Source organism: Myotis yumanensis, unplaced genomic scaffold (genome assembly GCF_028538775.1).
Source record: "Myotis yumanensis isolate MYYU_CA2020_CCGP unplaced genomic scaffold, mMyoYum1.0.hap1 SCAF_38, whole genome shotgun sequence".
In the NCBI taxonomy this organism is placed as follows: domain Eukaryota; kingdom Metazoa; phylum Chordata; class Mammalia; order Chiroptera; family Vespertilionidae; genus Myotis; species Myotis yumanensis.
Window position 1 is genome coordinate 439426 of NW_027223789.1, and position 11010 is coordinate 450435.

The 11010-nt window shown below is 48.1% G+C and overlaps 1 protein-coding gene across 1 annotated transcript; it reads left to right on the forward strand.

Moving 5' to 3' along the window:
* Positions 1-1176: 1176 nt before the first annotated feature.
* On the forward strand, positions 1177-4282 carry LOC139000876 (E3 ubiquitin-protein ligase RBBP6-like). Its single transcript, XM_070402854.1, is given in 4 exon segments — positions 1177-1801; positions 1862-2869; positions 2966-3517; positions 4047-4282. Coding segments are annotated over 4 exon segments (2421 nt in total).
* The last annotated feature ends 6728 nt before the right edge of the window (positions 4283-11010 follow it).

The window sequence follows — 11010 nt, forward strand, 5'->3', positions numbered from 1 at the left end:
TGGCTCAGTGGAGATAGAGTGTCGGCCTGCATACTAAATGGTCCCAGGTTCAATTCGGGCCAAGGGCACCTGCCCGGGTTGCGGGCTGGATCCCCAGAGCCCCCACACCCTTCAGTAGGGGGTGTGCAGGAGGCAGTTGATCCATGATTCTCTGTCATCATTGATCTCTCTCTCTCTCTCTCTCTCTCTCTCTCTCTCTCAGCCTGTGGACCACGAAGACTCCAGGTTCGATTCTGGTCAAGGGCACATGCCTGGGTTGTGGGCTAGATCCCCAGTGTGGGGTGTGCAGGAGGCAGTTGACCAGTGATCCTCTCTCATCGTGGATGTACTATCGCTCTCTCCCTCTCCCTTCCTCTCCAAAATCAATAATGATATATTTTAAAACACACACACACACACACACACACACACACACACACCAACTGACAGAAAGATATTAGCTTGGGGGCATGTGCACCCAACTTGTGACTTCACAGCCCAGGGGGCGGCTGATTGGTCGAGCGGCTGATTTGCCTCCTCCCACCATGCTCTGGCGCTATAAAAGAAAGCAGGGTCCTGGGTGCGGAGCTTCTCAGCCCTAGGCTTGTTGTCTTGGTCGCCGTCGCCAACCTCCTTCTCCAAGGGAGCTTTCAGGGGAGACGTCTCGCCAAGACGCGGTCCCGGGACATAGAAGCCGCTGAAGCACCTGGCTAGAACCTGGCTAGTCTGCTGATCAACTGACCAACGTCTGTGTGTCATTTCTTCTTCGCCGACTCTGGCCTTCTCGCGGGGCCGGGTCACCCCAAACCACAGAGAGAGCCCCCGGGAGGTGCGGCCACACTACGGACCCCGGACCCTGCTGGGTCACTCGGACTTGTAACGTGTGGCCTCACTGCCGCGGACTGCACCACCTGCTGGCCCTGAGCTTGAGCGAGGGGGACCCGGCCCGGGTGAAGCGGTGCCCGTTGGCGGAGCCCCGGGCCACCCTCCTGCACATGAAGTGATTCCGTGGTCCGGGACTGGATTGCGGTTCTCACACCCCTGCTGTGGGGAGGGGGTGTTCAACCCAAGGCCTTCGGTCCTTTGGTGACTCGCGAGTGTTCTGTGTATGCCCATATTCTGCTCTTCAGTTCATAAGTATATGTATACTGAGCGTGTCCACATCTCCTCGCCCAACCCGAGGAGTCCTTTGGCACCATGTCCTGTGTGCATTATAAATTCGCTTCCACACTCAACTATGCCATCGTCACCTTTGATGGGCGGCACATCTCCCTCCGAGACCTAAAGACGCAGATTATGGGGAGAGAGAAGCTGAAAGCTGCCAAGTGCGACCTGCAGATCAGCAACGCGCAGACCTCGGAAGAATACACTGACGATAATGCTCTGATTCCTAAGAATACGTCTGTCATTGTTAGAAGAGTTCCTATTGGAGGTGTGAAATCTACAAGCCAGACGGACGTTATACGTCGAACTGAACCAGTGATGGGAACTTCAAAAGTCACTGACGACTCTTCTGCACCTATGTCTCTGGCCCAGCTTACAAAGGCTGCCAATCTGGCTGAAGCCAATGCTTCTGAAGAAGATAAAATTAAAGCCATGATGTGGCAGTCTGGCCGTGCATACGACCCCATCAATTACATGAAGAAGCCTCTAGGTCCACCACCTCCATTTTACACCTGTTTCCGCTGTGGTAGACCTGGCCATTATATTAAGAATTGCCCAACAAATGGGGTCAAAAACGTCGAATCTCGTCCTAGGATTAAAAAGAGCATGGGAATCCCCAGAAGTTTCATGATGGAAGTGACAGATCCTACCATGAAAGGTGCAAAGCCGGGAATCCCCAGAAGTTTCCTGATGGAAGTGACAGATCCTACCATGAAAGGTGCAAAGCTCACCAGCACCGGGACATACACAATACCGACTATAGAGGCAGAGGCATATGCAATTGGGAAGAAAGAAAAGCCACCTTTCTTCCCAGAGGAGCCCTCTTCGTCTTCTGGAAAGGACGACCCTATCCTAGACGAGTTGCTCTGTCCCATCTGCAAAGACATCGTGACTGATGCCGCTATCATTCCCTGCTGTGCGAACAGCTACTGTGATGAGTGTATAAGAACAGTGCTCTTGGAATCAGAGGACCATACATGCCCAACGTGTCATCAACATGATGTCTCTCCCGATGCTTTAGTTGCCAATAAAGCCTTGCGACAGGCTGTTAATAACTTCAAAAATGGAACTGGTGGTTATACAAGAGGACTACGGAAACCCTTACCCCCACCACCGCCGCCGACATCGCCTCGGAGACCACTCCTTCAGCGGAATCTACAGCCTCTGATGAGATCTCCAATATCAAGACAGCAAGATCCTCCGATGATTCCAGTGGCGTCGTCATCAGGCCACCCGGCTCCCTCTATACCTTCGTTCACTTCTAATCAGACTTCCTTAGCCCCTGCTGCGCCTGGAAATTCACCTACCCCAATGCCTGTACCCGATGTAACTGCAACGGTCTCCAAATCAGTCCACTCGGAAAAATCAGATGGGCCTTTCCGGGATTCTGATCATAAAATATTGCCGGCCGCAGCCCTAGCCTTCGAACATTCAAAGGGAACCTCTTCAATAGCAATGACTGCCCTTGTGGAGGAGAAAGGTTACCAGGTGCCTGTGCTCGGAAACTCATCTTTGCTTGGACAGTCACCACCTGCTGGGTATAGCGTCCCTCCCCCTGGGTTCCCTGCAGCGCCAGCCAATTTACCCACACCTTGGGGATCATCAGGAGGGCAGACTGTCACTTCCATCATGAATACCATCCCAACAACACAGGCACCACTTCTGTCCAGGGAAGAATTCTACAGAGAGCAGCGACGGCTACAAGAAGAGTCTCGATATCCCTACAGTGGTTCCGCATACTCCAGAAGTCCTTCTGCCAACTTATCGACACCTTGGGGATCATCAGGAGTGCAGACTGCTCACTCAAATACCATCCCAACAGCACAAGCACCACTTCTGTCCAGGGAAGAATTCTATAGAGAGCAGCGACGGCTACAAGAAGAGGCTTAGTCTAAATATCCCTATAGTGGTTCCTCATACTCCAGAAGTCCTTCTGCTTACGCTAAATCAAGACGTGGTTCAGGGCGCTCACCTTCTGATTCTTGGTCACTTAGCCACTCACACTCTCATTCCTATTCGCGATCACTGCCATGCCCCAGAAGAGGCAGAGGCAAGAGTCGAAATTACCGCCCAAGGTCTAGGTCTAGATCTCATGGATATCGTCGTCGATCTAGGTCAAGGTCACCACTATATAGGCGACATCCTTCGCGATCAAGGTCCCCTCAAGCATTTAGGGGACAGTCTCCAAATAAATGCACTGTACCAGAAGGGGAAACAGAACGTGAATATTTTAAGAGATACAGAGACGTCCCACCACCCTATGACAGAAAAGCTTATGATGGGAGGAGTGTTTACTTTAGAGACCCATTTGTAAAAGAGCATTACTGAGAATGGGAGAGGAAATACAGGGAGTGGTACGAAAATCGCTACAAAGGTTATGCTGCTGGAGCACAGCCTCGACCATCAGCAAATGGAGAGAACTTTTCTCCAGAGAGCTTTCTACCGCTTCATATCAGGAATTCTCCCCTTACAAGGGGCCGCAGAGAAGATGATTAGGGTGGGAGAAGTCATAGAAGTAGAAGCATAGGTGGTAGCAACCATCCAGAAAAGCTTTCAACAAGAGACAGCCACGATCGGAAGGACAGTACAAAGTCAAAAGAGAAGGAGAGGGACAGTGCTGCAGGAGATGGTCCAGGATGTAAACATAAGGAACTTCGAAGGCGGAAGAAAGTGAAGGCTTTCTAAGCCCAGAGTTGTTGGAACCTTCTAGAAAATCAAGAGAACCTACAAGTCCAGTGATGAGATAAATGCACTGTACCAGAAGGGGAAACAGAATGTGAATATTTTAAGAGATACAGAGACTTTCCACCACCCTATGACAGAAAAGCTTATGATGGGAGGAGTGTGGACTTTAGAGACCCATTTGTAAAAGAGCATTAACGCCTGTTGGGGTTTAAACTCAGCAAGTGCAGGGGTTCCCAAAGGTGTGCATGGAGTCAGTGAAGAAGAAATGACACGGAGACAGCCTTCAGTTTATCAACAGCCTAGCCAGGTTCTAGCCAAGTGCTTCAGCGACCTCTATAACCCAGGACAGGTTCTTTGCAAGACCTCTCCCCTGAAAGCCCCCTTGGAGAACGAAGAAGACGATGCCGACTACGATGATGACGAAGCTCCAAGGGCTGAGAAGCTCTGCAAATGAAGGCCCTGGGCCTCTCACCTTGCTCCCTTTTATAGCCCCAGAGCGTGGTGGGAGGAGCCATTGACCCACCAATCAGCCGGCCCCAGGACTGAAGCATCGTCACCCCTTGGGGGTCAAGTTTAGGGTGGGGGCGCTCATGCCCCAGGCTAGGCTCCCGCACGGAAAGCCCTTCAGGTGGCATTCACCAAAAGCATCTCAAGGAAAGGTTCTCCTGAACGTGGCTGCAATGCCTGGTGTGCTTCACCATCGCCTCTTGTGCAGGCTTCTCGGACCCAGGACCCTTGAAGAGTGTTGAGGGGGTGGGTATTTTATTTTATGTTATTTTATTATTTCTTTGCTCATTTCTCTTCATTCATTGCAATTGATTCTATTTCTCAGCAATGAATGGTTACAAACATCGGTACCATTTGTATTTTTTTTATCAGTAGAATTTCTGGATTTTTAAGGACTATTTCAGTGCTTATCGTTGCCTGTCTTATATCTGTCTGTCCTTTCCATCCGTGGCAAACAAAAACATACAAACTATTGAAGTATGAAACCAAAATGTTCATGTCTTTTAAATGCCTGTGTATACTCACATGAGGGCCAAATTGTCTATGTCCAAGTAGGTAAACAGTCTATCAACACCATTTTAACATATTATAGCTTGTGTCACAGAGAAATAACTTTAGAATGTGTTGAGTGTGTAAATTGTTCACATTTAGCAAATATATTCTACGTATGGACATATTCACTTATATTAAAGAAAAAAACAACATAATTTAAACATCTTGATTTAAGAATTGGATCTCATGGTTCTGTTGAATTCCAACATCGTAATTGCCAAATGCATTATCAAAAGAGTTTTAAAAATTTTTTCTTTCTTTTTCAATTTTTTTATAAAGCTGCTTCCAAAAATTTCAGGATTTTTGGGCAAAAGAAAATACAATGTAGTCTTGTTTATAAAATCTGATGCTTAGAATCTATGAGTAACACGCGCGTGCGCGCGCATACACACACACACACACACACACACACACACACACACACTGCAATAGAGAGACTCCTATAGAAAAGCTTCTGTTTCCTTCAGTAGTTCCAAACGGTGTTATGTAATCTGTCACTGGAAACAGTGGTTCCACCACAGGATTGGCAGTAGATTCTGTTTAAAATTTGGCTCGATAACATCCGTCAAAGGCTTTCAAACATGGTTTCTGGCAGCACGCATGGAGTCCGTGGTGTGAACAGGCACTGCCATTGGGTACAGGGCCTGTATGAAAAATCGTTTGCTCTGTGTGTGGGTTGCATGTGTGTGCACACACTTTAAGAAGGTAATGGGATGAAATCGTTTATTCAGAACATAAACACAATTTCCTTATCACATCCCAACTGTGTAAATAATAGAAATCAAATATTTAGAATTTAAATGGATTCCGAATTTCTCTGAGAGGCAATTTTTTTTCCTTTTATCATTCTTTACAGAGGCCAGAGCTTCAGTTATACCTCTTGTGGACAGAGGCAAAGATTTCAGTCGGAGAGAGGAGAGCGAATAGACCTGCCGCTGGCGGGGCTGGAGAAGGTGAAAGGCTCCTTGTCCTTCTCTTTGCTCACATGCTTGTGCTTGTGCTTGTGCTTATGTCTGTGCTACTTCTTCTTGTGCTCATTGTGGTGGTGGTGATGGTGGACACTGTCTTTGGAGGATGTCAGTTCCTTAGAAAATACCGAGAGTGGGGCTGTTGCAACCGGATGCATACTCATCTCCAAAGGTGACTGCTCTTTACCTGATCCCTTCCATGCAAGTTCCATCCCCCACTGGGGCTTTGTGACAGGTGTGCAATCACCCCCTGGTGAATGCTGGAGCATTAAAGCCCGAGAGCTAGCTGGCTGACATTTAGAAAGCCCTGGAGTAGACGGCCTTTCAAGCATGTTCAAATGATGAGAAATGAACGCCTGGCTGCCATGAACAGTATCCATATCAATCTCCTCTTCGTCTTGAGAACTTGAAAATCTAATTTTCAGTTTAACTTTACTGCTATCCTCATTCTTCTCCAGTATTTGACCAGGTTCTAGTGGGGACCCCAGTTTTGTATCAGACTTCCTCTTCACTCCCTGCTGATGAGCTGATATATTACATGATGCTTCCTTGGCAACATGATCAACTTCAGGGTTCTGAAATCCAGCTAGCTGTGCGTGGCCACTTGGATTCATTGCAGTTTCTTGGTTTCCTGTGATGACCTCTGGAATTATGGTTGGATTCAAGGGAGCTTTTTTCTCTTTTAGATTAAGAACCAACACAAGCTCTGGCAAGGGTAAGCAGGAAGGTCTACTGAGGCCAAAAAGTGTGAAGTACAAGTCCACAGCGCCACCCCGTAGCCTCCAGTCATGTGAAGTACCCGAATTCATAAGTTTCCAAAGTTGATCCACCAGGGCTTCATTGCATAAGGGAGACTCCATGTTCTTAGGAGGCACTGCAGTTCTTCATAACTCCTGTCCACTTTAGTATAATCAACAACTGCTTCCAGAGCTGCTATCCTAATGACCACAAAGTGGCCATATTCTGCATAGGATTTAAAAAGAGTTGGATCGCTCGGAACATGACCATTCTTCTGAAGCACTCGTTTGGCTCTCAAACAACTCACAGTGATCTTGTGTCTATAACTTGGAAGAAGTTTTTCCATATTCAAAAACCTGGGAGCTGAAACCTAAATGAGGCAGTACTCATGGATCCGATCGTCTCATCTTTTCTCTTCTCTCTCTCTCTCTCTCTCTCTCTCTCTCTCTCTCTCTCTCTCTCTCTTTCTTTCTCTCATTGAAATTATTAGGGAGGCACTGGTTCATAAACCATACAGGTTTTAAAATAAAATAAAAAATGAATAAATCAGATATGAATAAATAGGAATCTTTGTATGGAACTAAACAAAAAAACAACAACAAAAACATTCAGGTTATTCAAGTGGACAACTCAAGAAAATATCATCTGAATACATACATACATACATACATACATACATACCACATCCAGTTTTCAAGTGGGAAGCGTCATCAGAATGCTAGGGCAAAAATATCTATTTTTTAAAAGGCTACCGAAGAATGAATATACAACTGGAACAACAACTCTCTCTTTCTCTCTCTCTCTCTCTCTCTCTCTCTCTCTGTCTCCATCTCTGTCTCTATCTCTCCCTCCTTCCCTTCCACACCCTCTTTAATAAACAAAATAAACAAACAAACAAAACTAGCCCTAGCCGGTTTGGCTCCGTGGATAGTGCATCAGCATGCAGACTGAAGGATCCCAGGTTTGATTCCGGTCAAGGGCATATGCCTGGTTTGTGGGCTTGATCCCCAGTACGGGGTGATGGGGTGTGCAAGAGGCAGCCGATCAATCCAAGATTCTCTCTCATCACTGATGTCTCTCTCTCTCTCTCTCTCTCTCTCTCTCTCCCACTCCCTCCCTGCCTCCCTCCGCCTCCCTTCCTCTCTGAAATCAATGAAAATATATTTGTTAAAAGATCAGGAATCAGTGTAGAACGGTGTGTGAAAACACTTGGCATTCACTTCTAAATGGCAAGAAACAGAGTGATAGTGTTTGAAAACACTTGGGAATCACTGCTATATAAAGCAGCACACTGTAGAACAGTATTTGACACCACTTGGAATTCACGTCTAAATGGCTGGAAACTATCGAAAATTGGTTTAAGTGCATCAAAATCACTGATCTAGATCAGGAAACAGTGTAGGACAGCGTTGGGCAACACTTGGGAATCACTTCTAAAGTGCAGGACACTGTACAACAGTTTTGGAAACCACTTGAAATTCACTTCCAAATGGCAGGAAATGGTGCAAAAGTGTTTGGAAACACTTGGAAGTCACTGGTAGCGTTCTAAGATGCCAGAGAGGAAAATGTCACCGAAGCCAAAATCTTACCTCCACCTTCTTAGGGTTTGTGGAGGAGGCAGCCCTGAAAAATTCACCTGACACACAGGGGAGAGAGAGAGAAAGAGAGAGAGAGAGAGAGAGAGAGAGGAGAGAGAGAGATGAGGGCACCGTTTTCTTTTTTGTTTTCCTAAAGTGTCTGCTGTGACACAGGGAGAGCTCCTAAGGAGACCGTGGAAGAGCCGGAGAGGTGGCAAAACATCCATGCTTTCTCATACTGGGTGGAAAGGAGAGGGGTGATTGTGGGCAAGCCAATAAGTAGGTGGAGAGGAGAAAGGAGAGATGAGGGAGGCCCGTTCCTACAGATTCCTCTGCCTCTCAGCTGGCTTCCTGCCTGAAGTGCAAAAACGAGTCCCCGTGTGCGCTCATCGTCTCTCCACCCACCCCCAACCCCTCGATCTTTATGTCCAGTTGGAGTCTTTTTTGCCATCTGGCCACTTTGGAATATTGTTTCTGGCTCTCCTGAGCAGCTGCAGTGGCAGCATAGTCACGTCAGGAAGGAAAGGAGAAGATCGGCTTGGTTCCAGGCACCGAATTGTGCCAGAGGCGGGGGGGGGGGGGGCAGGGGGACAGGAGTCATTCGCTGAGCGGCCCCCAACGTATTTCTAAGACAGTGAGCGACTCTGGTAAGGGCATGCGGTAGGAGGAGAGCAGCTGGAGTTCTGTTAGTTGGCTGGGGGCTTGCAGGGGATGGGGAGAGCCTGGGGTCCGTTTGCTCCTTTGTTGATGTCATTTTCTGTCTTACTTTCTTTTTTTAAACAAAGGTGAAGGACTCTTCGGGTGGAGGTATTTCTGCAAGAAAGCGTGGCAGGACAGGACATGGGGGTATGCGGGCCAGGCCAGTCCATTGACCAGAAAACGCAAAAGATCTGTAGTGGCTCTGACTAGCGCCCTTCCTTTAAGAAACAGGAAGACAGGGGAGTTTCTCCCGGGATTCCTCCCTCTCCCCTTCCCCTCCACCCCCCCCTCACACACACACACACACTCACACTCACACACAGTGTCACCCGAGTAGCAAGAGGTTTTCAGAATGAATTGAATTCCAGGGCCCAGCCAGACAGCCACCCAGCAGAAAGGGAAAGACCATATAAAAACGGCTGCCAGGTGGCGCGCAAACACCAGCGAGAACTGGTGTCAGTGGAGCGGCTCCGGGGCCATGGGCCAGGCCTAGCCCAGGGCAGGAGCCCCACTGCCTGCTGTGTGTGTGTTTGGGGGGAGGAGGGGGGCAGGGGGCAAGGGTGGCCGATCTCCTCCCCGCACCCACCTCTCCAGTGGGACCCATGGCGGGTGGTGGGGCGGGGGAGGGGGGGCGTCCCCCACCTGGGGTTTGCCCAGGAAGGCCCCGTGCATGCACACACACAGCCTGGCAGCAGAAGGAGGACTGGAAAAGTTTTTTGGGGGGTGGGGCCTAACAGATGACCCAGAGGACGTACCCAGAACACTTGTTGCGGGCCCGGGACCCTTAAAACCTCAACCCCGGGAGGGGAGGGGGCGGGGACGGGGAAGGGAGGGGACCTCTGAAGACCTAAAGGCGGCGAGTATTCACGGGGCAACAACGGAGGAATCATTTTCTCTGTTTGTTTCCTTTCAGTTATTATTTTTTTCGGAATTGAATTTATTGGGGGACACATCGGTGAATTAAATGAAATGGAATGCAATAGGATAAAATGAAAGGTGTAAATACATAAAAAGCTTTGCATTGTGGATGAAAAGGGGACACATGCTAACCTGACCCACTCGGGGGAGACCTGACCTTGCAAACTCAGACACCTCAAGTGACCACCCAGGATGTTCGGAATTTAAAAAAAAAAAAAACTTTTTAAAGTGGAAAGCAGTGTATAGTGAGTGGCAGTCATGCCCTAGACCGGGTATCTCCCCTGAGAGAGATCACCTTTGAACTTACTGGCATCTGAGCCTATTGTCTTTCTATGCCTCTAGGTCCTAGAGTCTAGAATCACATGTCTTTGGAGTAGTGAATGTCCCGGTAACTAGTCACTTTCCTTTTTCCCAGTGCCCTCAGGGCACAGCCCAGGGTCCCAGGGTAGAGACCACAAATTCCCTCATTGCTACTGTTGTATATTTTTTTAAAAGCTAGGGACAAATGAATAAACAAGTGGAAAAACAATTCTCTCTCTCTCTCTCTCTCTCTCTCTCCCTGCCCCCTCCCTCTCCCTTTCACTCTCTCTTTAAACAACAACAAAACATCCCTAGCCGGTTTGGCTCAGTGGATAGAGCATCAGCCTGTGGACTGCGAAGTGTCCCGGGTTCGATTCCGGTCAAGGGCACATGCCTGGGTTGCTGGCTCGATCCCCAGTGTGGGGTGTGCAGGAGGAAGCTGACCGGTGATTCTCTCTCTCTCTCATTGTTGATGTTCTAGCGCTCTCTCCATCTCCCTTCCTCTCTGAAATCAATAAAGATATATTTTTTTAAAAAAACCCACAAATGTATTATTTCACCTTTATGTAGTAAAAAGTGTCCTTGTACGATGTTTTGTATTTCCTGTTTTTAAAACAGTGAACTTAAAAGGGGGGATGGGAGAGATGGGGAGGAGGATAAAAGGGAGGGGTTGACCTTAGCCGTTTCAAAATGGTGGTTGCCAAGTCACTGGAGCTAAAATGGCGACTGCCTAAACTACCTTTTTAAAAAATATATATTTTTTTTATTGATTTCAGAGAGGAAGGGAGAGGGAGAGAGAGCTAGAAACATCCACGATGAGAGAGAATCATGGATCGGCTGTCTCTTGCATGCCCCCTACTGGGGATCGAGCCCATAACCCGGACCCCTCTGTCCGCCGCCAGGAAGCAGATTCTCAACATATT